Genomic DNA, 25,670 nt, shown 5'->3' with positions numbered 1-25,670 from the left:
TATATGATCTATTTTAGAAAAGGATCCATGTGCTGCTGAGAAGAAACTGTATTTACTCATTGATGGATGAAATATTCTATCTATGTCTAAGTTATCAATTATACTTTTGAGTTCTTTAGTTGCTTTGTTTAGCTTTTGTTTGAAAGATCTATCCAGTGGTGAAAGAAGTGTGTTAAAGTCACCCAGTATTATTGTGTTGTGGTCTATTTGACTGTTGAACTTGAGAAGAGTTTGATGAATGTATATGCTACACTGTTTGGGGAATATATATTTATTATTGCCATATCTTGTTGATGATGTATGCCTCTCTCTTTTTTTTTTTATTGGTTGTTTAAAACATTACAAAGCTCATGACGTATCATGTTTCATACATTTGACTCAAGTGGGTTATGAACTCCCATTTTTACCCCAAATACAAATTGCAGAATCACATCAGTTACACATTCACATTTTTATATAATGCCATATTAGTGACTGTTGTATTCTGTTACCTTTCCTATCCCCTACTATCCCCCTCCACTCCCCTCCCATCTTCCCTCTCTACCTCATCTGCTGTTGTTCAATTCTCTCCCTTGTTTCCCCCCCCTTTCCCCTCACAACCTCTTATATGTAATTTTGTGTAACATTGAGGGTCTCCTTCCATTTCCATACGATTTCCCTTCTCTCTCCTTTTCCCATTTGTTTATTCTTGTTATTAACTCTTGGGCTATGGGCGTCCTATTAAGGAATTTGGAGCCCGACCCCACAATATGTAGATCGGAGCCAACTTTTTCTTCTATCAGGCGCAGAGTCTCTGATTTGCTATCAAGCTCCTTGATCCATTTTGAGTTAACTTTTGTGCATGGCGAGAGAAAGGGGTTCAGCTTCATTTTGTTGCATATGGATTTCCAGTTTTCCCAGCACCATTTGTTGAAGATGCTATCCTTCCTCCATTGCATGCTTTTAGCCCCTTTATCAAATATAAGAAAGTTGTAATTTTGTGGATTAGTCTCTGTGTCCTCTATTCTGTACCATTGGTCCATCTGAGTTAGGTATGCCTTGAGTTCTTTCCCTGTCCATGTTTCTGATGCTTCTAGGTCTTCCTGTAGATTTAAGTTGTCCTGCATAGTTTGTAATCCTTTTTTCCCTTGTTTTTTCATGTTGTTCACGTTAATTTCCAGCTCTGTTTGACTGCTATGTTTCTGCTCTCTCCTATAAATTTGTTTTGATTTTGTATATCTCTGTTCTCTCTCCTATGTGGTGGTAGACTATGCCTAGAAATGTTGGGCTTTATTGTACTTTAAAGCTGATTCATTCAATTCATAAAAGGCTTCCGGATTCTGTATGCATACAGTGATTTGTTGTTTGTTCTTAGGACTTTATGTTTAGGTTAGGTGCTATGATGGTATGAGGGTTAGTATGTCTTGGCTACTTTAGAAGACTGCTCTACTGAAGGGGGATACTAATAGGCGATTGGATCAGGGTGTTGGTAGTAGCTAGGTATTTAAGAGCCCTATAGACAGCCCCGAAACATTCACCTATTTGCATTTAGACAATTACACGTAATGGAAGACGTAATGCTTGGGATGAAAGTTGGGGGGTAGGGGAAGGAAGGTACTCTTAAAAAGAAAGAAGGAGAGAGAGATAGGAAGATTAGAGGAGAATGGGAAGAACAATAAAACTTGAAACAGGAAAGAAAGAAAGAAGGAAAAGGGGAGAAAAGAACAAAGAAAAAAAAGCGAAGAAAGAAAAAAAAATTAAAGTCTTAGAGATCCATTTTCTTCTCTTCCAGTAGGCAGAGCTGTGCCATCCGCGCTGAGCTTCTGCCCTTTACGTGATAGCAATCCCTGTAAGGCGGCTCCTGAGAGTCTCTCAGTCCTGTTAGTCCAGAGCCGTTTCACTTCTTCGGCCCATCCCCCTGCTTCCTCCTGCCAGCCAGCCAGCCAGGTCCTGTTCACCAGAGGCGGTTCCCCAAAGAACCGGTTACACTTGCAGCCCCACTGCGTGTCTATTTCCCGAACGACTGAGCGCTCTCTCCGTCATTCATCTAAGCCCCAGTGCTGTGGTGCGGTGATCTGGGGACCAACAGTTTTAATTTTTCCGGACCCCTTTGGTGGGCATGCCCCTGGAAACTGGCAGCCAAGACCTTGGGTGTCGCCACTGGTGGTAAAGGGAGTTGGGGATCGGGAATCCCCTCTGCTTCCCTACAGACACGCCCCCAGGGAGATTCCCGAGGTTTCCTGGCTGCTGGTATCTAGAGGGGGTTGGAGTCACACACCTGCTAACGTGGATTCTGCTGGGAAGGAATTCCGTGGGCCAAACTCCGGTGACGTCACCTCTCTGCTAAGGCGGGCTCCAGGCTCCTTGCCGGAACGTCCGAAGGCAGGGGTGGGACTGGTCTGTCTCTGGTTGGTTTCAGCTCCTGGTTCGCTACTCCATGAAGTGCCGCGTCCGGCAGAAATGGACCGAGTCCGGCGGGAGACGTCGGGGTTAAAAGATTTCACAGGACACCAAGGTTCTTCATCCAGGGAGAGTCTGTCTTTATTATCTCAGCTCATACTTATATATTTCTTTCAGACAGAATGGAAAGTTACTGGTAGGCGGAAGCAAGGACAGAGGGGGGCAGGTGGTCCTTGTGACTCATACTAAGCCTTCAACCAGGAACCTTATCAGACCCAAGCAGGTCAGGACGTTCCCACATGACTGTTATAGGCTGAATATGAAAACAGACACCACAAATCTTTCAAGGCCTTGGGAGCTGGCCTCTTTGACGTGCACAACAAGAAACCAGGGCCGGCACCAAGCCCCGGGGGCCAGGGGGGATCCGAGCCAGCAATGAAGGCCTGACTAGAGACCTCTTCCTAGAGTCCCCCGGCCGCACCTGCTGGGCCGCACCTCGGGGTCTCGCTGCGTGGTCGCTGGCGGGCGGGAAGTCTCTAGCCGCCCAGTCGCTGGGGCCGCGGGTGGGCAGGCGGTCGCCGAGTGGAGTCACACGGGCAGCAGCTGGCGGGTCCGGACCTCTGCACTGCGCTGTGTGGCGGAGATTCACTCGTCTGGGGCAAACTGTCACCTCCAAAAATCCTACCAATTGCTGGCAGGTCTCTCTTCAGTGGAATTTCGCCAGGAGCCTCTCAACCGGTAGAATCCAAGCGTATGGATGCGTTTCTCTGACCCCGTTACTGTGGAGGTATTGAAAGCGCTGCCTCTCCGCCCGCCGCCATGTTGGATCCCCCAATGTATGCCTCTCTTAAGTATGAAATGTCCTTCTATATCACTTTTGATTAAATTTGGCTTAAAGTCTGCTGTATTTGATATGATAAAAAACAAATAAATAAAATAGAGCCTGGAAACCCCTGTTTGTTTCTGAAGTCCTTGTGAGTGGTATGTTTTTGTCCCAACCTTTTGCCTTTAGTCTGTGGGTGTATTTTCCTATGAGATGAATCTCTTGAAGGGAACATATTGTTGGGTCTTTTTTTTTTTTAAATCCAATATGCCAGTCTTCGTCTTTTGATTGGTGAGTTTAGGCCATTAACATTCAGGAAGACATGATTTGTTTTCCCAGTCATTTTTATTTTTGGTATTTAACTTGACTTGGTTCCTCCTTTAATTAGTTTTCCCTTTAGTGTAATAACTCCCTTTGCTGATTTTCATTGTTTTTTTTTAATATTTATTTTTTAGTTGTAGTTGGACACAATACTTTATTTATTTTTTATGTGGTGCTGAGGATCGAACCCAGGACTTTGCACTTGTGAGGTGAGCGCTCTACTGCTGAGCCATAACGCCAGCCCATCACTGTGGTTTTTCATTTCCTCCTCATGGACTATTCTGCCAAGGATGTTCTGTAGAGCAGGCTTTCAGGTTATAAATTCTTTTAACTTTTGTTTATCATGGAAGGTTTTTATTTCGTCATCAAATCTATAGCTTAATTTTGCTGGATATACAATTCTTGGTTGGCATCCATTTTCTTTCAGAGGTTGGTATATGTTGTTCCAGGATGTTCTGGCTTTCAGGGTCTGAGCTGAAAAAATCGGCAGAGATCCTAATTGGTTTCCCCCTATATGTAATCTGATTCCTTTATCTTGTGGCTTTTATAATTCTCTCCTTATTCTATATGCTAGGCCTTTTCATTATAATGTAACTTGGTGTGAATCTATTGAGATTTTGTCCATTTGGTGCCCTGTAAGCCTCTTTTATTTGATTGTCCAATTCATTCTTCATGTTTGAAAAATTTTCTGATATCATTTCACTGAATAGATTGTTCATACCTTTGGTTTGTAACTTTATGTCTTCTTTGATCCCAATAATCCTTAAATTTTTTTCTTTTAGAATTTTTTTTAGATGTAGATGGACACAATATCTCTATTTTACTAATTTGTTTTTTATCTGGTGCTGAGGATCGAACCCAGTGCCTCACACATGTAAGGCAAGTGCTCTGCCACTGAGCCCCAACCCCAGCCCAGCCCTTAAATTTGGTCTTTTGATGTTATCCCATAATTCTTGAATATTCTGCTCATGGTTTCTTATAATCTTCCCCGTGTGGTCAACATTCTTTTCAAGATTATATATTTTGTCTTCATCATCTTGAGGTTCCGTCTTCCAAGAGTTCTCATCTGTAGGTGGTGCTTTCTACTGAGTTTTTAATTTGGTTTATTATTTCTTTCATTTCAAGGATTTCTGTTTGGTTTTTTTCAGGACCAGTATCTCCTTATTAAAGTAATCTTTTGCTTTCTGTATTTGCTTATGTAGCTCTACATCAAAATGATGTTTTGCTACCTGTATTTGTTCTCTTATATCATCCTTTAAGTCATAGAACATTTAAATTCTGTACATCCGAACTCCTTCTCTGTCATTTCTTCTGTTGTGCTGGCCATGGATTCTAATGATGTAGTATCTTGGTTTGTTTGGGGCACTTTCTTCCCTTGCTTTTTCATGTTGTTCTTGTGTCTTCCCTTGTTTTTTCATGTTGTTCTTGTGTCTTCCCTTATTGTACTGTGGTCTGAGGCATATATTTACCCTATAAGCTTATAGTGTCCCTGCAGCATTCCAATACCTATCTTTGATATTGCTTCTAAGCCCCAGCCGGTGTTCCAAGCTGGGGGTTACCCCAACTAAAGACGGCAATGAAGATGTCCCAAGATGGAAGTGGTTGCTTTCGCTATGGGGTGTCTGGTCAGGTGGGGTCGGGCAGTGGTGGTGTGTGGCCTGTTCAGAGATACAGCTGTTGACATACAGTGTTGTGGCTGAGGGCTGTGTGGTGTCCCTAGGTACAAGCAACTGTGTGTAGGAGAGTATGGCAGTGGTTGCAATGTCCCAAGATGGAGGTGACTGGGGAAGCCCCACACTGGTACACTATGGTCCACAAGGCAGTGGTGGCCAGAGTTTCTGTGTATGGGCAGCAGCCAGGTGTCCTGCATGGAAACCATGGCCAGGATTACTGCGTGGGAGTAGCTGTCAGGGTCCTCTAATCACTCAGAGAAAAAGTATTCCAAGTCACTGAGCAACAGAGAATAAGCCTCCTTCTAGCCTGCCATCTTGGATCCTTCTCTGGCTTTTTATTAAAGGCGTTTGGGTTGGCTGTGTGATAAAGAGAAATGAAAAGGTCTTCTGAGGTGATGTGAGTTCCTTTCCCCCTGGAGGGTCAGATTCAATGCCAACTGACACATAGCCCTTTTTGCCAGTTTCTTCTGCAGGTGCTACTTTTTAAAACATCTGAACTTACAAATGTTCTAAAAGTTTTTTGTCCTTTTTGAAGCATCATCCATTCAATGGCAGTGAAGGATCTGGGTATGACATGTGCTCGTAAATACAGGGCACAGATAAATAAAAAAATCTCTTAAGAAAGAGAATATGAATCAGAGCACTATTAAAAGAAATAGCTAAAAGCAACATGTTAAATATTTCCCAGCTTGAAATCCCACTATTATCAATGGTTGCTTAATGAAATCCTGACTTCATATTTGCTCTAGGGGAACATTTGATGTTTTACTTCCTGTCAGGTTCCCTACAGCTTGAACTTCCTCCTTAGGCTCAGAACATATCTAAGACACTAGGCCTTCTTCCTTAGGAAGGACGTTGAATCCTAAAGTCATCACATACAGACTTCATGGGAAATAATGGCCCTGGAGTCAGAAGTGATAGTGACTTAGAAGCATTTCTCCATCTTTAGCCTTAGATATGCAGTTTCAACTTCTTGGGAAGCAGATTTGCTGGTTGGTCTGTTGCAAGCCATCCATGGGCTATGTGAGCTATGTGCATTTGAGCATATGAGAGAACTGGTCTGGCGTTACGTCCTTTAGGGGCTGTGTGACACATGTGTGCCTTTTTTCTCACACTGCCTGTGATCCCACACAGCACCTGAGATGGGTGTGACTTGCCAAGATGTCAATCTGTTGACCACAAGACACCATCAACCAAGACTCCACTCTTTAAAACCCAATTCCTTGCCTTATTTAGGTGAAACTTTCTATTGAATGTCCTTACCCGATAAATAGAGGGGTTCAAATGTGCTTTCTTGCCCCCTTGCCTTCCAGTGTGGGAGCTGACAACTGAAGTCTCAGAGCTATCCCTGACCCCCCAAAAAGGTATTTCTGTGTTTGTATGGTTTTTTAGTTGCCAACTCGGCCAGCTGGCTACACTGGTTAAGTTCCTTTTTAAGACTGAGTCCTAACTAGAGGGAAGGTGATTTAGACAGCTGTGAAACACACAGCCTACTGTTCCTAGGTGGCATTGGTTCAACAACAGTTCAGTAATGCTCTCCAAATTTTGGAGACAAGTCCTGCCCACATTTTCCTTGCTAAAACCTTCTGATCCTGAATTTGTCAAGGCATTACTGTGACAGTAACTCCCCCAAATCTACTGTATTTACAAAATCTTGTAGTCTACATGGTTCAATTCTACTCTCTAGACTGATGTTGATTTGCCTGCCTTACTGTTGGCAGCCTGGCCAACTTTGTTTCTTGCCTATCTTGTTTTTCCACTCTGAGCCACTGATCTCACCGTGGATCTAAACTCTTTGGCTGGGAGATTATGTGCAAAAACAAGGTTATGCTGGGGCATGAGGACCTACTTGGCAACATTTAAGGGAGGTCAGATAACAAAAGCCACAAAGTATTGCACCTACATGTATGCATGTGTACACACACACACACACACCTCAGCCAATAAAAATACTACACAGGCTCATGTTTGTACTAACCACCCTTATATGACATAGCTGTCTTATATTTAATAAAGAAATACCATGGCTAAATTCTATCTGCTTTTGTGTAGATACCAACCAAAAAAAATCAGTAGCAATTTATCCTGACAGGAAATAGGTACATTTGGTAATCATAATAACCTTACGAGCCTATAATCTGAGGTACTAAATAATTGCCCTTTTAAAAAAAAGACTAACTTGAGTACAGCCACATGACAGCAGATCCAAGGCTGTACCAAGTTAAAAAGCACAAGAGCCAGAGCCCAGAAGTCAGAGCTGCCACTCCATCACAGCCTTCTTCCCTGGAAGCTTTCTGTCCCATGAGCTTCCTGATCAACCATACAACAACCGAGCCCTGGGTGGGAGGGTGGAGAATTTAAGTTCAGTAGCTTAAGACAATAGGGAGGTGGGGGGTGGGGTGGGGATAGAAAAAAGACAGACAGTGGAATGAATCTGACATAATTTTCCTATGTACATATATAAAAATATCACAGTGAATCCCAACATCATGTACATCCTCAAGAATCCAACTAGAATAAGATATATTTCATGCTTGTTTAATGATATCAAAATGGATTCTACTGTCCTAGCAAGCACCTAGTCAGACTACCAGTATATAAAACTGGAAAAGCCTCTGCCAGAAAAAACAATTTCATTTATTAAACACCCACCCTTACATAAGTGTTCATTTCCCCAAATCTGCCTTATTACTCACACAGGTGGCCACAGACATTCACACTGGATTTATAAAAACACTGAATTTGCCTGAGGCAATATAAAAAATATTTAATTCTGTTACACCTTCCAACTGGTTTACTCAGACTTGTGTTCTGGGTGTCACATGCTAGACAGGACTTTTTTTTTTTCCCCCTTCCCCAACCAGACAATTAAGCAGAAAGTGTCTGCATCTAACTCTTCCCATCCTTGGAATCTCCTTAGTCCTGTCCTGAGTGCAAACAGTTCTTGGGAAATGTTATGGTAGTTACTTTTACAAACTAACCCTTTCTTCTGTGTATTCTTGAATTTCAACAAATGAGTTTCTTGATTAAATGTCCCACTAAGCTGATTTTCACTATTTAATGTGTTATTTTAGCTGGTAATCCAGACTTCTGAAACAAATTCTTCCCTTCTTAAATAATTAATCTCCTTCTGTTTCTGAACAGAATATAGTTGTTTTTAAAAAGTAACAAACCAAAAGGAAAAAAAAGTAATTTACCAATGTTCCTCACATCTATAATTCCACTGTCCCACAAATTGCAATCTGGCCTTTCCCCCAATTAGTATTATTCCACTAGCCAGATCTTACTGATGGTCAATCTCAACTACCACAATAAATACCAGTATAGTCAAATAAGATACTTTAGATGAGAAGTTCTAACATCTCCAAGGCTCCCCATGAGTTTTGTCACATGTCCTTAGAAATAGATGAAGATGATGGTAATAACAGCAGCTAATACTTACTGAGTCCTTACTTTGTACCAGCCAGTTTTAAGTACTTTACAGGTGTTAATCTAAACCCATGAAATGGAGCAATTATTACCCAAATTTTTCACAAGGGCCCAGGCAAGTTAAGCCATGTGCAGACTAGAATTATTTGAATAAAAACAGTCTGGAGCTAAGCCCTGGAGCCAGACTGACAGCTCACACTTGGAAGCTCTGATAGAGAGGCACAGGCAGAAATATAACTTGGAACTTAGTCACCTTGAGAGAGATTTTTACTTAACCAGGTAAACTGAATTATGGATAAACGAAAGCTAATGTTTACAGCCCTTTTCTCAAAACCAGATTGCAAAGGTTTTATAGCACTGCAAGGTACACTGTCACTTGAATATGCAGTACAGAAATTTGAAAGAGACTGTTCTAAGAAAGAGTCCTCTCTGTTTAGCCAACGGTGTGGTTCAGCTAATGGGAGGCTCATAAGCACAGTTATATGTTCCCAATTATGCCACATGCAATTAAGGAGGGCTTCAGACAGGATTACCTTGTTTTCTTCTAAGTTCCTTTTCAACTTTTCTTCCAGGTCTCTGGTCTCTTCTGAGCTGTTGAGTTTTATCTGCTCATAATTTTCACATGCTTCCTTAAGCTGCTCTTGTAATACTTGGTATTCCTTTTCAATCTGTGAAATATCCCCCTAAAATTAAAAATCATTTAAAATGCCTACTTATGAACTTGTTCTGAATTGTCTTTTAAAATAAACAAAAGAGAATAAAAGGAAGAGGAGAATTTACAAGGAAAATGTCACAATTCAGGAATTTAAAACCTCTAAACTTTGCTTAGTAGAGCCAGCTCTTAAAATATAATTAGTCATGTTACTGGAATTCATAATGAAACTTTTCAATCTGTACTATAATTGGTTGTGAATATTTGCTTGTTTTAGAAAGGTTCAGTATTAGAACAAGTTTAATTTGAATTTTACTGTATGATTAACATCACAAACTATTTAGTAGGTTATAAAAGGTGATCATATATATGAATAAAACATAACATAACTTTGGTCCTACTTTTACATGTTTCAAATGCACAGTTGCTGGTTATTTCAAAAAGATAAATTGTTATCAAAATTGTTTCTAGCTATCTGTTTCATGAACCAGCTTCAAAACAAAAACCAAAACCCAGAAATCATACTACAATAAACATTACTATGTAAGGCTTTTTTTTTAAACAATGTTTTTGTGTCAATTTTTTTTATTGAGGTACAATTAACATACAGTAAGATTTGCCAATTTTTTTTGTGTGCATGTGGTGCTGGGCATTGAACCCATGGCCTTGTACATTCGAGGCAAGTACTCTACCAATTGAGCTATATCCCCAGCCCCTATTATGTAAAGCTTTTTAAAAACCTCTTATACACCTAGGGCTGCTGGCGATTATACACTTCTATTATGAGAATATCTGCTGGATGCTCAAAACTTCTCCCAGCTGCAGGAGACTGCCCTCCTGTGACAGCCAGGTTTCAGAGATCTATCTCAAAGGCACAAAACTGGGCCATCTTCGACATTTCCTTTATCTCCCCACAATACCTGAGCATCTTCCAAGTGTAAAAAGGCAGGGAATCAAGTATTTATAATTTTGTGATTTACCAGAGAACTGTTATCTATAACACCTGCCAGTCCACTTTGAAAAGCCCCATTTATGTCTGTACAGATTGAGAGTTTAGCACTATGAACAGACTTGATGTTTAATTAACAGATTAAATGTTCAACCTTGCGACCCACAAGCAAGATTTTATAGTTTAAGATCTTATCTCTATTTTCATTCTCAATTTGTCAAAAGGATCCCAATCGATAGCAACCTAGTACTATGAATTAAATTTATATGCCCCCATATCATCACAGAGTAGGTAAGAAATTAAGTGCCACCTCTACATTATTACATTTAAACTTTGAAATACATTATTTTTGCCTTTAATCAGAAAAACAAAGATTAGGGATGTGTGCCAACTTCTCAAGGTCTGAGAAGAAAGCAGAAGCCCTGGGATTCAAATGCAAGTCTGATTGAGAAACCATCAATCAGCTAGGTTAGTGTCATGGTCCTGAAACTAAGAACTAACTTAAGAAGGCACATGTGAATATCCCAACACTGACTCATCAAATAACAGAATCTACTTGGTTTAGCATTAAGTGCAACATAAAAATTCAACACCAGTCCCTCTGCTCAGTATATACTATATAGGCAAAAATATTCACTACAGCACTATTTATAAGCATGAAAAGCTGATATAATCTAAATGTTCAATAATAAGAAATCAGTCAAATAAATTATCATACATTCATATAATGGAATACCAAATATCAGTTTAAAATGACAGTATACATCTAAGATTATCAACTTGTCTGTTTACTAAAAATCTGTAATACATTAATAAAAGATTACAAATTTCAAATGTAATTTATATGTGGTGATCCATCTTTTAAAAAATGCTGCTTAATTATATGCAAATGTTCAAGTAAGGCCTGAAAGACTGCACATCAAAATATTAACGTGAGATAAATGTAGATGATTTTAACTTCTTTTTCATAATTTTCAATAATATTCATTTAAAAATACTTAGGGGTTCTATATTACTTTTATAAATGGCTAAAACTATAAAGCCTTTTATTCAAATAGTGGCAAGCCACACAAACTTCTAACATTACTTCTTCCTATTTAACTATATATTGGGTTTTGTAAATCATTTAACTATCATTAATTATAGAACTGCCTAATTGTTAAATGACAGCATAATATTTCACTATATAGGGGCTGGGGATATAGCTCAGTTGGTAGAATGCTTGCCTCTCATGCACAAGGCCATGGAGTCAATCCCCAGCAGCTAAATAAATAAATAAATAAATAAGCAAGCAAGCAAGCAATGGAATACTGAGATAAAACAATTTTTTTTCACTATGTAGATTTATCATAATTTAGTCTACTACTAATATATGTTTGAATTGTATTCATTTCTTGCTGGTTCAAATACAGACAAAACAAATATACAAATATCCTTGCTCATTGGTCTCTACATACAAATATGCGTTCAGACAAATTACACATTGCCTTCCCCAGATATTTTCATTTTATTATCATCTAATAACACATAAATGAATACTTTTCTTATTTCATGTGTGGTTACTTTTTAATGTCTAAAAATCATCTCTCTCTATTTTTTACTATGGATTATCTATTTAGTTCCTTTACCATTTTTGTGATAGGTTGGTAATCTTTTACTTATTTATAGAAACTTTACATGTTAATGAAATCAGTTCTCTATCTGTACCAGTTTCAGATAATTTTCCAGGTTTGTCATCTGTTTTCACATCCTGTGCATATAATATTTGTTCTTTTTTTAAAAAAATATTTTTTAGTTGCTGGTGGACCTATATTTTCTTTAATTATTTATATGTGGTGCTGAGAATCGAACCCAGTGCCTCTAGGCAAGCACTCTACAAATGAACCACAACCTCAACCCTACACTTGTTCATATATATATATAGAGATAGATATATGTTGTGCACACATACATCCACATTATGTATGTATATGTATATAAACATCGACTTTTGTGTGTTGTATTAATCTTATGAAAACATTTTCCCAGGTATTTTTATGAGTTCATTTCTTTATTTGTAAGTCTTTGATATGCCTGGAATTAATTTTGGTATAAGGAAGGAGGTAGAAATTTAAGATAATGGGTTTCCATTTCACTTAACATTATGTATTTAATAATCTACTTTTTGCTCACTGCTAATTTACCATCTTTATTATAGCTTAAATTTCTATATTATTCTATCCTATTAGACTCTCATCTAATGACCTATTTATGTGATATTAAGATTTTTTGAAATCTAGCACAATTCCCCTTCTTATAATTTCTTTTCCTTGGTCATTCCTTTTTTTTTTTTTTTTTTGATATTTAGTTTTTAGTTGTAACTGGACACAATATCTTTATTTTATTTATTTATTTTTATGTGGTGCTGAGGATCGAATGCAGGGCCTCTCATGTGCTAGACGAGCACTCTGCCACTGAGCTACAACCCCAGCCCCTTCTTGATATTCATTTTTCCATACAGGAACTTTTTAATCAATTTGTCTAGTTCCAAATAAATACTGTGCAGTAGCCAGCCGCCAGACTCCAAGTTTAGGTCCCAGTATCTTAGCCTCTTGGTATTCACACCCTGAGACAAACCTTTCCTACCAGGTATAAGGGCCGATGAGTTGGGTCTTTGTGACTGACAGAATACAGGGGAAACAATTAAGTATGACTTCTTAAAGTAAGTCATAAAAGCTATTGCACTACATTGAGGTCTGCAAGGTAAGAAAATGAAGGCTCCTATCAACTGCCAGCACCAACTTGCCAACCATGCGAGAGAGACATCTTGGAACTGGAATCTCAAGCCCTATTTACTCCTGCAGATAACTAAGCCCTCCCTAGTCCAAATCTCTACTGTAACCTCATGAAGATCTCCAGATCTACCCAGGTAATCTGCTCCTGAGTTCCTGACAAAGAGAAACTGTAAGATAATGTTTTAAGCCACTAGATTTTGAAGTAATTTGCTATATTACAATAGATAACCAATACACTTTGTTCATGTGTATCAGAATTGTGTTAAATTTCAAATCTCTGTTACAATAGGTCTTCCCATCCAAGTGTACAGAATACTATTTCATTTACATCTTCTGTGTATCTCTCAATAGCATTTTAAAGATTTTTTTAAACATATAAGTTTATCATTTTGTCATTAAAAATGGAATATTTTTTTCTAATATACATCCTAACAGGTTGTTGTTAGTACACACACAAGTACTTATTTTGCATTCAGTCACCTTTCTGAATTCTTTTAATTCGGTATAGATTTTCAGTTATCATTTTGAATTTCCAGGTATACAACCTTAGCCTCTATAATTAATGATACTTACACTTCCTCTTTTATATCTTATTTCTTTCTCAGATCTAATTTTGTCAGTATCTCAGGGTAATAATAAATACTAATGAGAATGCTTTGCCTTTAAATAAGATGATGGCTTTTAGCTTAAGAGAAAAAGCTTGCTAAGAAATACTCGATTCCCATTTTATTAAAACTTTTGGTCAAAAAAGGGTCTGGGACTTGAATTTTATCCAATACCTTTTCAGCAAAAGTTGATCAAGTAACTTTTGTTCTTTGACATTTTAAAAAATATTTCTAGTTGTAGATGGATACAATACCTTTATTTACTTTTTTGTGGTGCTGAGGATCAAACCCAGTGCCTCACACATGCTAGGCAAGTGCTCTACCACTGGTCTATACCCCAGACTTCCTTTGAATTTTTAACAAAGTATATTACATTAATGGGTTTTTCTAACTGAAACATTCTTAAAATGATAAAGGTCTTTATAATATATTTACATATCATTCAAGCTTATTTATTATGAATTAATACATGCTCATTATACCAGTTAAAACAATAAAGCCATTATACTTACAAATAAATGACAGGAAAAAACTTAGCTTTTCCTTTGCTTGCTCTTCTCATATTTCAACAATATAAGCAACTTAATTTTTTTTATTATATCCTAAAGTTTATTCCAGAACTGTATAAAATAAGCTAACTCTAAAGTAGTTGTAATTCATCATCCCATCTAGATAAATTAATGAAAATCAAATCTTTAAACAGTTTAATACAATTTTGACTCACCTGTTGTATCTCAAAAGGATCATATGGCTCAGTGTTGACTTCTTGGTTTGTTATGTTCCAAGACACCTATGTTGCAAAATAAACAAATTTAATTTACCTCAATTGATATGGTAAAACAAATTTGCCATGTAATAACATTTTAAAACACATGCACAATTTTTCAAGGTTTTGGGTCCCCTTACCAATTAAGGTTATGTTTCATAGAATTAGTATACCTGAAAATGTCAGTTCATTACTCTTGTTTTTAAATTTAAAAAAAAATTTTTTTATTTGTAGATGGACACAACACAATGCCTTTATTTTTATGTGGTGCTAAGAATCGAACCCAGGTCCCGCCCATGCTAGGCGAGCGCTCTACTGCTGAGCCACAATCCCAGCCCCAAGTTCATTCCTCTTCATTATTATTTTTTTCAAAGTTCCCTAGAAAATTGAAAACTTCAGAAGAGGTGCAATTTGATAAGGATTTAACGTATTCACACCCTAAAAAGGAACACTGATTTATTTTCATGCTTGTTAGATAGGAACACTTAATTCCTCATTTCTCTCCACCTGATTTTTTTCCCCCTCTTTATACTAGTGATTGAACCCAGGGATATTACCATTGAGATACGGTCTCACTAAGTTGCTAAGGCCAATCTCGACCTTCTGATATTATTCCTGCCTCAGCCTCTGGAGTCGCTGGATTATGGGTATGTTCCACTATGTCTTGCTACTTGTCTCTCTTTTAACTTTCCCAATACTCCAGACTCTTCCTTTTTTCTTTCCCAGGGAAGCTGCCAGCAAATTTTCCCTTCCTCCCCCATGCAATAGTCCTATGGGAAGATACCCTAAGTGGGGAGGCCTCCTATTTGGGTTCTGCTGGAACTGCTGGGTAAGTGGGTGAGATAAGGACTTTATTGTTTGCATATGTACTTCTCTACAGCAGTGGCCACATCCTCCTTTTGTGTCCTTATTAATTATGAAGGCAATATTTTGGCTCCATCTGCTGACTCATTAACCTTATTTCTTATTTGGTGTAAAATGTGGTCAGGGAAGAATAAGATTTACTGGGCCAAAACTTCTTTCTGACAAAATTACCCACCATGCCCCTCAAAAAAATTCATATTTTAAAAATATTTTCAGGCAAAAACTTCAGTAACCATTATAAAGCCAATAATTTCTAAGAACATTAGTAAATAAAACGGTGATTTAAAAAAAAAAGGAAAATACACCTTTCTCTTTAAATCTTACCTGTACAGCAACCATCTGTGTATGTGGAATATTTGTTAGGGCACTGGACCTTTCTGGACTGACTTCACATTTGTTTTTAGGGTTCCCACAGTGCCCATCATTTCTGTGAGACTCACTTGGGGCTGTACCAGCATCACCTAGGCTGCTCTGTGACTTTACATGTATTCCCAAAGAGTCCTCAAGGATCTGTGTTTCAGAGACAATCTGGTTACCAGCAGCACTCTTAGCATTTAAATTGTGATCCTCAAAATAGGCAGCAGTGTTTTTATCAGCTTTGTCACTGGCTACAAGAGATGGCACCACTGGTATCGATCTCTGCAGCTGATATTCAGAAGAAATGTTGGCCAAAGGTGTGTAGATGCTGGTGTATTGGGGCAAACTTGGTAACACGTTTATGTATGTTGGTGGTGTCTGGGTGATGTCAAATCCCTGAAAAGGAAGATATGTACAGTATCCTGTGACCAAGTGAGATTGAGTCCAATAGGTTGGTTTCCCATCCTCGGGAACTGGTTTGAGAGAATGAGAGGAGACTTGTTTGTGATTTACATCCTCAGAGACTGATATGGGAGAATCAGAAGAGACCCCTTGGGGTTTCTCATTCTCAGAAACTGGACTGGAATAACTATCAGGTACTGATTTGGATGTAATGTCTTCACAAGTTGGTTTGGGAGAATCAGCAGACACAGGTTTGGGCTTCACATCCTCAGAAACTGGTGCTGAAGACAAATCAGACACTGGTTTGGACTTTACATCTGGTTTAAATTCCCTAGCAGTTGGATTCAGTGGTAGTTTGACTCGTAAATACTCTCCTGTTTTTGAAATTTCTTCCACTTTTGTTTTAATGTTTTTCTTCTTTCTTTTTTTCTTAAGTCGTAATGCAACTTTTTTTAATGCAATACAGTTGTCAATCACAACAAAACGAGGACATCCCAGGAGAAAAGATTTTAAACCTCCTGCTTTTTCTAGTATCTGTCGAGTTTCTTCTGGGAAAAACTCATATTCTTCAGAGAACATCTTGTTACTCATATCCAAGGGACCATGTTCCTCCAACAACTGAGAGAAATAACTTGGAAAAAATTTACATTTACATAAGTTACTAAGCGGAAGTACTTGCATATATTTATTTTTATAAAAGTTTATTCTCCCAAAGCAAAATACTATTTTACTTCTCACTGATCTCAAATGGTCTCCAAAGACAAATAAAAGGTTAAGTATAATCAATATTACAATAAATAAAACTGTCTACCCCTTAGAAAATAATCCTTTAAAGTTTTTTTTGGGGGGGTGAAAAGCCAAAGGAAATCAAAAAGTTATTTTTAAATTTTAATTATATAATTATGCAATCTCTTTAAAAAGCAATGAACAAGCAAAATTTATTCAGAAATACCATGGTCAATAACAAGAATGTCACAAGAGAAGAGAAAATCAAATCTTTAAAAATCCTATCTCAATTTGCATACAGTGCAATGATTCACAAGGAAAAGAAAACTGCTCTTATAATTCAGCAATGAGGTACCAATCACAAAGGGGATGGACTCCGATCCAAGTAATAATTACCAAGTAGCTAGGAAGTCACAATTCTGAAGAATATGTAATTCTTCTCATGTAAGTTTGACTCAGTGATACTCTTTAATATTTGTTATGGGGAACAAAACTACATAGTCCAATGAATGTTTTAATTTTTTAAAAAAGAGTCTATATACCATTCTACTGTTGAAAAATACCCACCATATGTAATTAGGTAAAAAAAAGTAAATGACAAGCTAAGTAACTTAGGGCCTTACTAAGTTGCTGAGGCTGACCTCAAAACTTGCAATCCTCCTGCCTCAGCCTATGAGTTGCTGGGATTATAGATGTGTGCCACTCTGTCTGGCTAGAAAAAAAATCTTCAAAGAAAAAAAAAACAGTCCATGTTTTTTCTAATGCTAAGCAGCAATGAATTTTTCATATATTCAAGCAGAAAAAAATTTAATTCGACAAGGATTTTTAGCTCAAAGAGAAATGGTACTATAACCATACTATGAAGAACATTCTTATAGTTACTATTATTTGAAAAATACAAAATGAATTTTTACTCTATATTTAGACTTTTCTAGTCTTAGTATATACAAGGTCCAAAATAGCACAAATATTATTTTTTCATAATCTAGTGTTTTACAAGGGTTAGAATCAAATCTCTCAACAGTGCACATTAGTACTGGTGTGGCTGTTTAGTAAAGATGAAAGAAGTTATAATGAAAGATGCTAAATACACTGAGATGATGAGGCTCAAGATCATTTCAGTTTCTGCAGTTTAAGAGATTTTTCTTCTCTTTCAATATCTGGCCCCCCTCAAATACCTCAGACTCTAAAAGTAATAGTATTCCTATACCTAAGCAGAGATGAAGTAGTAGACACACATATAAGAGTAAAAAATAATAATAAAGTCAATTACATCAGGGATATTAATAGTTGTTGTATATATATATCTGCATGTTGCTCTGTGTATATACAACATTTTCATAATTTGATGATCATCACTATTATCTCAAGTGGTCAAAGAAGGACTTGCAGAATGCCAGGGCATGTCACCATCAGCACAGCAAAAGGACAAGGATGGGAAAGACATTTCCAAGGACATTCCCATTCTGCTATTCTGAGAGTACCCTTTGAAAATCATGTTCATGATTCTTATTTCAAAACATCACCTTCATGTGTAACACACTGTAGAACTACCAACGATCACCTTGACTCTGCTCTATGCTGCAGGGCTACATGAGAGACCTCTGCCCTATACTTTCCTCAAATCTGCAACAGCACTTAACCTTACGTGGCTAATAAATCTCGGCTAACACTACTGAGGTGCTATTAGGAAACAATAAAGGCAAAGTACCTGTTTCAACTACATAAATCCTAAAATGTTACAAAGGGCCTTTAAAAAGAAATTAGGCTAAATTCCTATTTTAAGATGTTACACAATGGGGCTGGGGTTGTGGCTCCCCAGTAGAGCTCTCGCCTCGCACATGAGAGACCCTGGGTTCAATCTTATAAATAATCCACTTATTTATAAGAATAAATAAGTGAAATAAAGGTATTGTTTCCAACTACAAATAAAAAAATAAATATTAAAAAAAGATGTTACATTAAAGTCAAGAAAAGCTTAATTTATAGTAGTTACCCCATATTCTTGACTCCTTGTCCAATATTTTTCTACTCAACATTCTTTTCAGATATAAAAGTTTAATTTTAATTTCCTTTTGTACTTAGCCAATAAAATAAGCCATCATTTTTAAGCCATCATATGTTTACTTTTTTTTAATTTGGTACCAGGGATTGAACTCAGGACGATTAACCATTGAGCCACATCCCAACCCTTTTTACTTTTTATTTTGAGACAGGGTCTCCCTAAGTTGCTCAGGGCTACACTAAGTTGCTGAGGCTGGCCTTGAACTTGCCATCCTCCTGCTTCAGCCTCCTGAACCTCCAGAATGTTAGCTGTGCACCACCACACCCAGTTTACTTTAGAAATTTCAAGAATTAGGTTTTAAGATATACTTTCCTATAACTTCTACGTTTTCTACTATGATAAGATACAAATTTTATCTCAAAAATAAAAAAACAAATCAGTCTACTTTTTTCTCATAAATCTGTTTAATTTCTTCCCACTTCAGTGGCAATAAATTCTTTAAGATAAAAGCTACTAAAAATTACATATTTTAGCTTCAGTTTTGGATGCTTGAAGCAAATTCCAAGATATTTTAAGAATACCAGTGTAATTTTATAGGTAAATATTTTGTCATCTAGGAGTCCTATGGAAATATGATTTGCTCAGTATTTCAATTCTAAGGAAAAATCACAAAAACGAAACCCAATTTTAACTAGACTGAACGGCAATAATGGGTTGAAGAAAAAAGAAGAAATGACCATACTATGAATGAGTGACAGAATTTTCAGGAAAATAGTTAGTTTTAAAATTAATTTCTTAATAGAGATCCTAACCCTCAATTTCTTAAACAAAGCCTTCTGTACTGCTTATTAATGCCAATCTCAGAATGGTAAGCGGTTCCCTAGATTTTATCCACCCTACTCAAACTTCAATTGTTAAATTTTGCATTCATATTTTCAATCCTAAAGTAACTCACACCCAGTCACTTAAAAAGGAAAGTATGCTGGGGCTGAGGGTGTGGCTCAGCAATACCACACTTGCCTGAGATATGCGAGGCGCTGGATTCGATTCTCAGCACCGCATATAAATAAATAAAATAAAAATCTATCAACAACTAAAAAATATTTTTTTTAAAAAAGGAAAGTATGTTTCTCTTTTACATCATTTTCAGGAAGTCCAGTCTCTAATAGAAGACAGGATTCTGTATTTGTACTATTAACACAGCTGAACAATTATAATCCAAGCTGAAATACTAATAGCATCCTAGGATTCTTTCCCCCAATAAAAAGGGTAATATTCACCAAGCTACATAATTGAGATGCTGCATTTTGAGATGCCAAGCCACTGCATCCTTCAACATAAGAACAATGAGACCAAATAATGATATTATTCTATCAAATGAATACCTAGGAATTCATGATAAAAATATTATAGCTGAAAGCTTTGTTTATCGTTTCTATCGAGACATACCAGAACAATTTTAGAAGTATCTATATTAGCAGCTCAAACTGTCAAAACCAAAGATTAGTATGACCCTAAATTTAATAATTAAAAATCCTCAATTAACTACATGTAATATGTGGCAAATGTTCTCAGAATATTCTTCCCCAGAGATTGTGAACCAATAAATGAGTACTGTAAAAAAAATGACTTTTGATTTTTAATTGGCAGTCTTAGTATAAGGAATATTAGTTGTAGGAATATTAATCTACTTACTCATACAGAGTTGAGCATTTTTGTTTTGGGTTAATATCCCATATTTTCTTATTGCGGACAACATATTCATTACTGTGCTGGTCATAGAGAGCTTCAAATTCTTCTACATCTTGCCGAAGATGGTTAGGCACAGCAAATGGGCCTGCAGAATCTGAATTGCGTCTTCTGATTAAAAAAATAATTTTGTTAATAATAAACTTTTGGATAGGCTAGATGAACATTTAATGGAAAAAAACAACATGATGGTAACGAACATACGACTTGATTTTATGTGGAAGGAAAGTACTACCAGAGAGCTTAGTGTGGAAAAGATACCCTTCATAATTATAGTCAAGAAACATTATATCTGACATTCTAAGTAAGCACTTTTAATTTAGCCCTAAACCAAGCACATTTTCCCATAGCTCCAGTTAAAAAAAAAAAAAAATCAATGTTGTATTAATTGTAACTTGTTAAAGGGTTGAGAGACAAATGGATATCTTATAATTGCTATTAATTTAAGTGATATTGAGACTGGTAAAAAGTACTAATAAAAATATTTTTTTAAAAAAAGAATATGAGGGCTGGGGTTGTGGCTCAGGGGTAGAGTGCTCGCCTAGCATGCGTGAGGCACTGGGTTCAATCCTCAGCACCACATAAAGTAAAAAATAAAGACAATGTATCCACCTATAATTAAAAATAAATATTTAAAAAAAAAAGAATATGAGATTTTAGTACTTTCAAAAGATACAGTAGATTGAGTGTGGGACCTAAACCAGACAGTATGGTTTAAATCCTGGCTCTGCTATTTATATATAAGCCTTGTGCCTGGAGCAAGTCATTCAACTACAACTGCCTGAGTTTCTTTATTTATATTATGGACACAATATCAGTACTTATATCCTAGAGTGGAGGAATGGATTAAATTAATTTATATATGTAAATGCCTTAGAGTAGTGCCTCATACATATTTGTTCATTTCAATGAAGACTGTTATATTATGATCTGTATGTCTGCGTTCCCCAAAAACTCATAGGTCATGAAGGCAAAGACATGATGAATGGGATTTGTACCTTTACAAAAGTATCTTTAGAAAGCTGCCTTATTTTTATGGTTTAGATATGATGTGTCCCACAAAATCTCACATGTGAGACAATGCAAGAAAGTTTTGAGGTAAAATGATTGGGGTCTGAGAGCCTTACTGCTTTCCTCTACCACCTCCTTCCGCCATGATGTGCTGCCTCTGGTACAGAACAATGAAGCTGATGTCAATGGACTGAGACCTCTGAAACCATGACCCCCAAATAAACTTTTCCTCCTTTAAAATTGTTCTTGTTAGATCTTTTGGTCACAGTAGCAAAAATGCTGACTAAAACACTTGTCCATGTATCATGTGAGAAAAAACTGAGAAGGTACCATCTATGAACCAGACCCTCATGAGACAACAGATATGTCAGCTCTTTGATCCTGAACTTCTTAGCCTAAAGAACTGAGAAAAGCCAAATTGTGAAAAGTAAATTTCTGTTGTCTGTAAGACCCTCAGTTTATGGTATATTGTTCTGGCAGCCCAAATGGACAAAGACTGGATCTTAATTCCTCTACTTAGAGAATTCATGAAAATGAGTGCAATTTTTTTTAAGAGAGAGAGAGAGAGAGAGAGAGAATTTTTTAATATTTATTTTTTAGTTTTCAGTGGACACAAAATCTTTATTTTATTTTTTATGTGGTGCTGAGGATCGAACCAAGCGCCCCATTGCATGCCAGACAAGCGCGTTACTGCTTGAGCCACATCCCCAGCCCCAATGAATGCAAATTTTAACTGTTCTTTTTTTTTTTTTTTTTTTTTTTTTTTTTTTTTTTTTGGTGCTAGGGATCGAACCCAGGGCCTTGTGCATGCAAGGCAAGCACTCTACCAACTGAGCTATATCCCCAGCCCCTGTTCTTCTTCTTCTTCTTTTTTTTAATATTTTTTTTTAGTTGTAGATAGACACAATACCTTTATTTATTTTTATGTGGTGCTAAGGATTGAACCCTGTGCCTCACAAATTTGAGGCAAGTACTCTACTACTGAACCACAACCCCAGCCCAAATTTTAACTGTTCTTAAACTCCCTAAGAAATGTGAGCTTCTTTGTTTGGTATTATCAGTTTCTTTAAAACATAGTTTCAACAATCAGAGACATGAAAAATCATATAAAGTTAAACCATAACATCATATATAGCTTCCAAAATAGCTTCTTTCTCCTATTATACTAGCATTAGTTAATTATCAATAGGACATTCTCTTTACTGAATACTTTAAAGGACATTTTCTAGACATTTTTCTAGGGATTTCCCATAGTGCCCTGAACACAGTGCATCCTCAATATATGCTTACTGAATAAATCACCATTCCTGAGACTTTAACTCATAATGAATTCTTAATGACAAGCCATGCTATTAATTCAATGGAGATATATCAGGTTGTCAATATGTAAATCTTTAAAAATGAAAGGGAAATAAAACACAAGTTTAGAGTACATTAAATTAACATGCCTTATCAAGTGAAAAACATGTGAGTTATAATGAGGCAAAAATTTTAACAATCATACTTACTTATAATCTTCACCTGAACTGATAGTCTCATTATTTGGTGTTACTGTAGTTGTTCCAGACCCAACTAACATTGGCTGGTTTAAAAGAAAAAAAAAATGACAATGACATCTAATTTAAAAGTCTATGAAAGAAAAACATTATCATCAAAATTTATAAACATTTATATAATATTTAAAACCTATTTTTAATATTTAAAACAATATTTAAATAATATTTAAAATAATATGTAAAACCTATCCAAATTTTCTTATAAATAGGAACACATAGTAACATAAGTTTCAATGACCAGAAATAAATTCAAATTAACATTTGGGATAGTTTCCAGTGCTCCAAAAAACTTTAAATGTCACTTAAATTTCCATATTAGTTAAAGACACATGGTCAAAGGTACAAGGAAGCTTATACTGGAATTCCAGGCTGCCTGCATCCTCCTCTAACACTTGCTCATTCTCTCTACCCCTGTTCCTCTTTTGCCCCCAAGACATGCTGAAACCAAGAGGAATGCACTATGATGCTGAAATAATGAGAATAGAGCCTTAGGTGAAAAGGAAAAGTTCCCATCAATTCTAAGACTGATATGATGACTAGAATTCATCATTCTTATTTGAATATTTTAGATAATAAATATTTAAATAAATAATTCCAACAAGAGCTTTTGAATACTAGAAACCAATAGCTTATCTGCTCTTATATGAGATATAGAAACCAATATCTTATATATTCTTATCTCTCCCTAAAATTCAGCACAGAAATAATAATAAATAATTATTAAAGATTTACTACCCAATAAGCAAAGGTTATTATAACAGGCACAGGAAAGTCAAATAACTTGCTCAAGGTCATAGAAAATAATTGGTAGAACCAAGACAGGAACTCTACCCTATGGCTATCCATAATAGAGTACTACATTATATTTTTACTCAGAAATATCTAGAAAATACAAATAACTATAAAGATTAAGAGTTTCTTTCAAGAGTTATTTATGTGCAACATGAACCTTAAATTTCCTCAAAATGTAGAAGACTGCCAAAATAGACTAAACCCTAGAAAGTCTTTCTCTACAAAATGTTTCAAAATACTGCAAGAATTGCTTATTTCTAACTTATATATCCATTTTTGAGAGTCTGGGCAGAAATTAATTCAGAAAATATTCCATACCTTTGTGTCTTTTGGCTTCTTTTTCTTGCCTTTGTTTTTAACCTTGGTAGAACTAAACTGAAAAATGGGGGGGGGGGGACAAAACAAAACAATGAACACTCAAATAACAGCATTATGTAGGTCAACATAAACAAACCACATTAAGTTTCACAGACTAATCATCAGTTATATGTATATAAAATGTTGTGTATCAGCCCAAGTGCTATGTCTTATAATAAAAAAGAAGAAAAGGCTTAATAATGCCAAATGTTATGATTAAAATTAAATTGTCCTAACATTTTAATCTCATTTTCAACAGGGCTTATGTTATTCTAAATAATTAACTAAACTTTTAAGTAATTCTGATTATGTGCTATAATAGCATTTAATGATATCCCTTTTACTAAGCAAACAGATGTTCCACACCCAGCCAGATAATGGGGCACAAAGACTGAAAGGAGCAGTATTAATTTCTCTATATGGGTATGTTAGCTGTACTTCCATACTTAGCAGGGCAAAATCTGATAGAGCAGAGTAAGACAGAATTCCATATATTTGATCCTGAAAACTGATAAACAAGTATCTTTCTCTTTGAAAACTGCCACATGCTATCCTTTTCATTATTTAATCATGTTCCTCAAATGAAGAATTTCTGGCCTGCCAGAAAGAATAAAAGACAACCACAAGTTGTCAAGGAAAACAACTCTTGAATTACTCTTAAGTTAAACTCATGTTGGAGCTAAGTGAAACAAAGTCCCTTTATTTTCCTTCAGCACAAAAATACCACAATTTTTTTCTCAACTAAAGAAATTTTCCTTTTCTCCTTCTAATGTTATTAGTTGTAAAACTTTATGGAAAGTATTTAACTTAAGCCTCAGAGTTTGCTGAGGAATGCCCCATTCCTAAGAGGATGAGTGGAAATAACTTTCTAATGAAATGGCATACATATTCAGAAATCTTCTCAGTTTGGTTCTGAAATGCTACCTGTGATGTAAGCAAATACTGGCCTCGTTATTCCTCTTCTCCTTTGGCTAATGCAAATTAGAACATATGATTTAAAGTGGTCAAGTAGCTTACCGGAGCTTCACCACTATCTTGTTTCCTTAATACAGTACAGCGACTGTCTGTAGAAGAAACAGAAAGTTCTATGAGGAAACTAAATATTTACATTACCATATAATATACTGAAGTCTTAAAACTACCTCAAGACCACTATCACAGACTACATTCTATTCCTTATTTGGCTCTGATAAATGTTTAGTTTAAAAACCAAGGGTATGGGCTGGGGATGTGGCTCAAGCGGTAGCGCGCTTGCCTGGCATGCGTGCGGCCCGGGTTCGATCCTCAGCACCACATACCAACAAAGATGTTGTGTCCGCCGAGAACTAAAAAATAAATATTAAAATTCTCTCTCTCCTCTCTCACTCTCTCTTTAAAAATAAATAAATAAATAAATAAATAAATAAATAAATAAATAAAAAAGAAAAAGAACTGGGGATGTAGCGCATTGGTAAAATGCCCCTGGGTTCAATTCTCTGTG

General features: G+C 36.4%; 1 protein-coding gene across 14 annotated transcripts in view; it reads right to left on the bottom strand.

Moving 5' to 3' along the window:
- TTC3 (tetratricopeptide repeat domain 3) overlaps positions 1-25,670 on the bottom strand; it is a 120,782-nt gene that overhangs the window by 21,863 nt on the left and 73,249 nt on the right. For 13 of the 14 annotated variants that reach the window (XM_081300639.1, XM_081300642.1, XM_081300637.1 and 10 more), the window contains 7 exons: positions 25,208-25,254; positions 24,152-24,208; positions 22,994-23,067; positions 20,421-20,585; positions 15,560-16,625; positions 14,330-14,395; positions 9,159-9,308 (listed from right to left, as the gene is read on the bottom strand). In XM_081300639.1, coding sequence (XP_081156765.1) covers positions 9,159-9,308; positions 14,330-14,395; positions 15,560-16,625; positions 20,421-20,585; positions 22,994-23,067; positions 24,152-24,208; positions 25,208-25,254 — 1,625 coding nt within the window. The remainder of the gene's footprint in view (positions 1-9,158; positions 9,309-14,329; positions 14,396-15,559; positions 16,626-20,420; positions 20,586-22,993; positions 23,068-24,151; positions 24,209-25,207; positions 25,255-25,670) is intronic. The other variant, XM_081300645.1, reaches the window with a different exon arrangement.

Source organism: Spermophilus citellus, assembly GCF_964194105.1.
Source record: "Spermophilus citellus genome assembly, chromosome: 7".
In the NCBI taxonomy this organism is placed as follows: Eukaryota; Metazoa; Chordata; class Mammalia; order Rodentia; family Sciuridae; genus Spermophilus; species Spermophilus citellus.
This window is presented reverse-complemented; position numbering and strand designations above follow the sequence as displayed.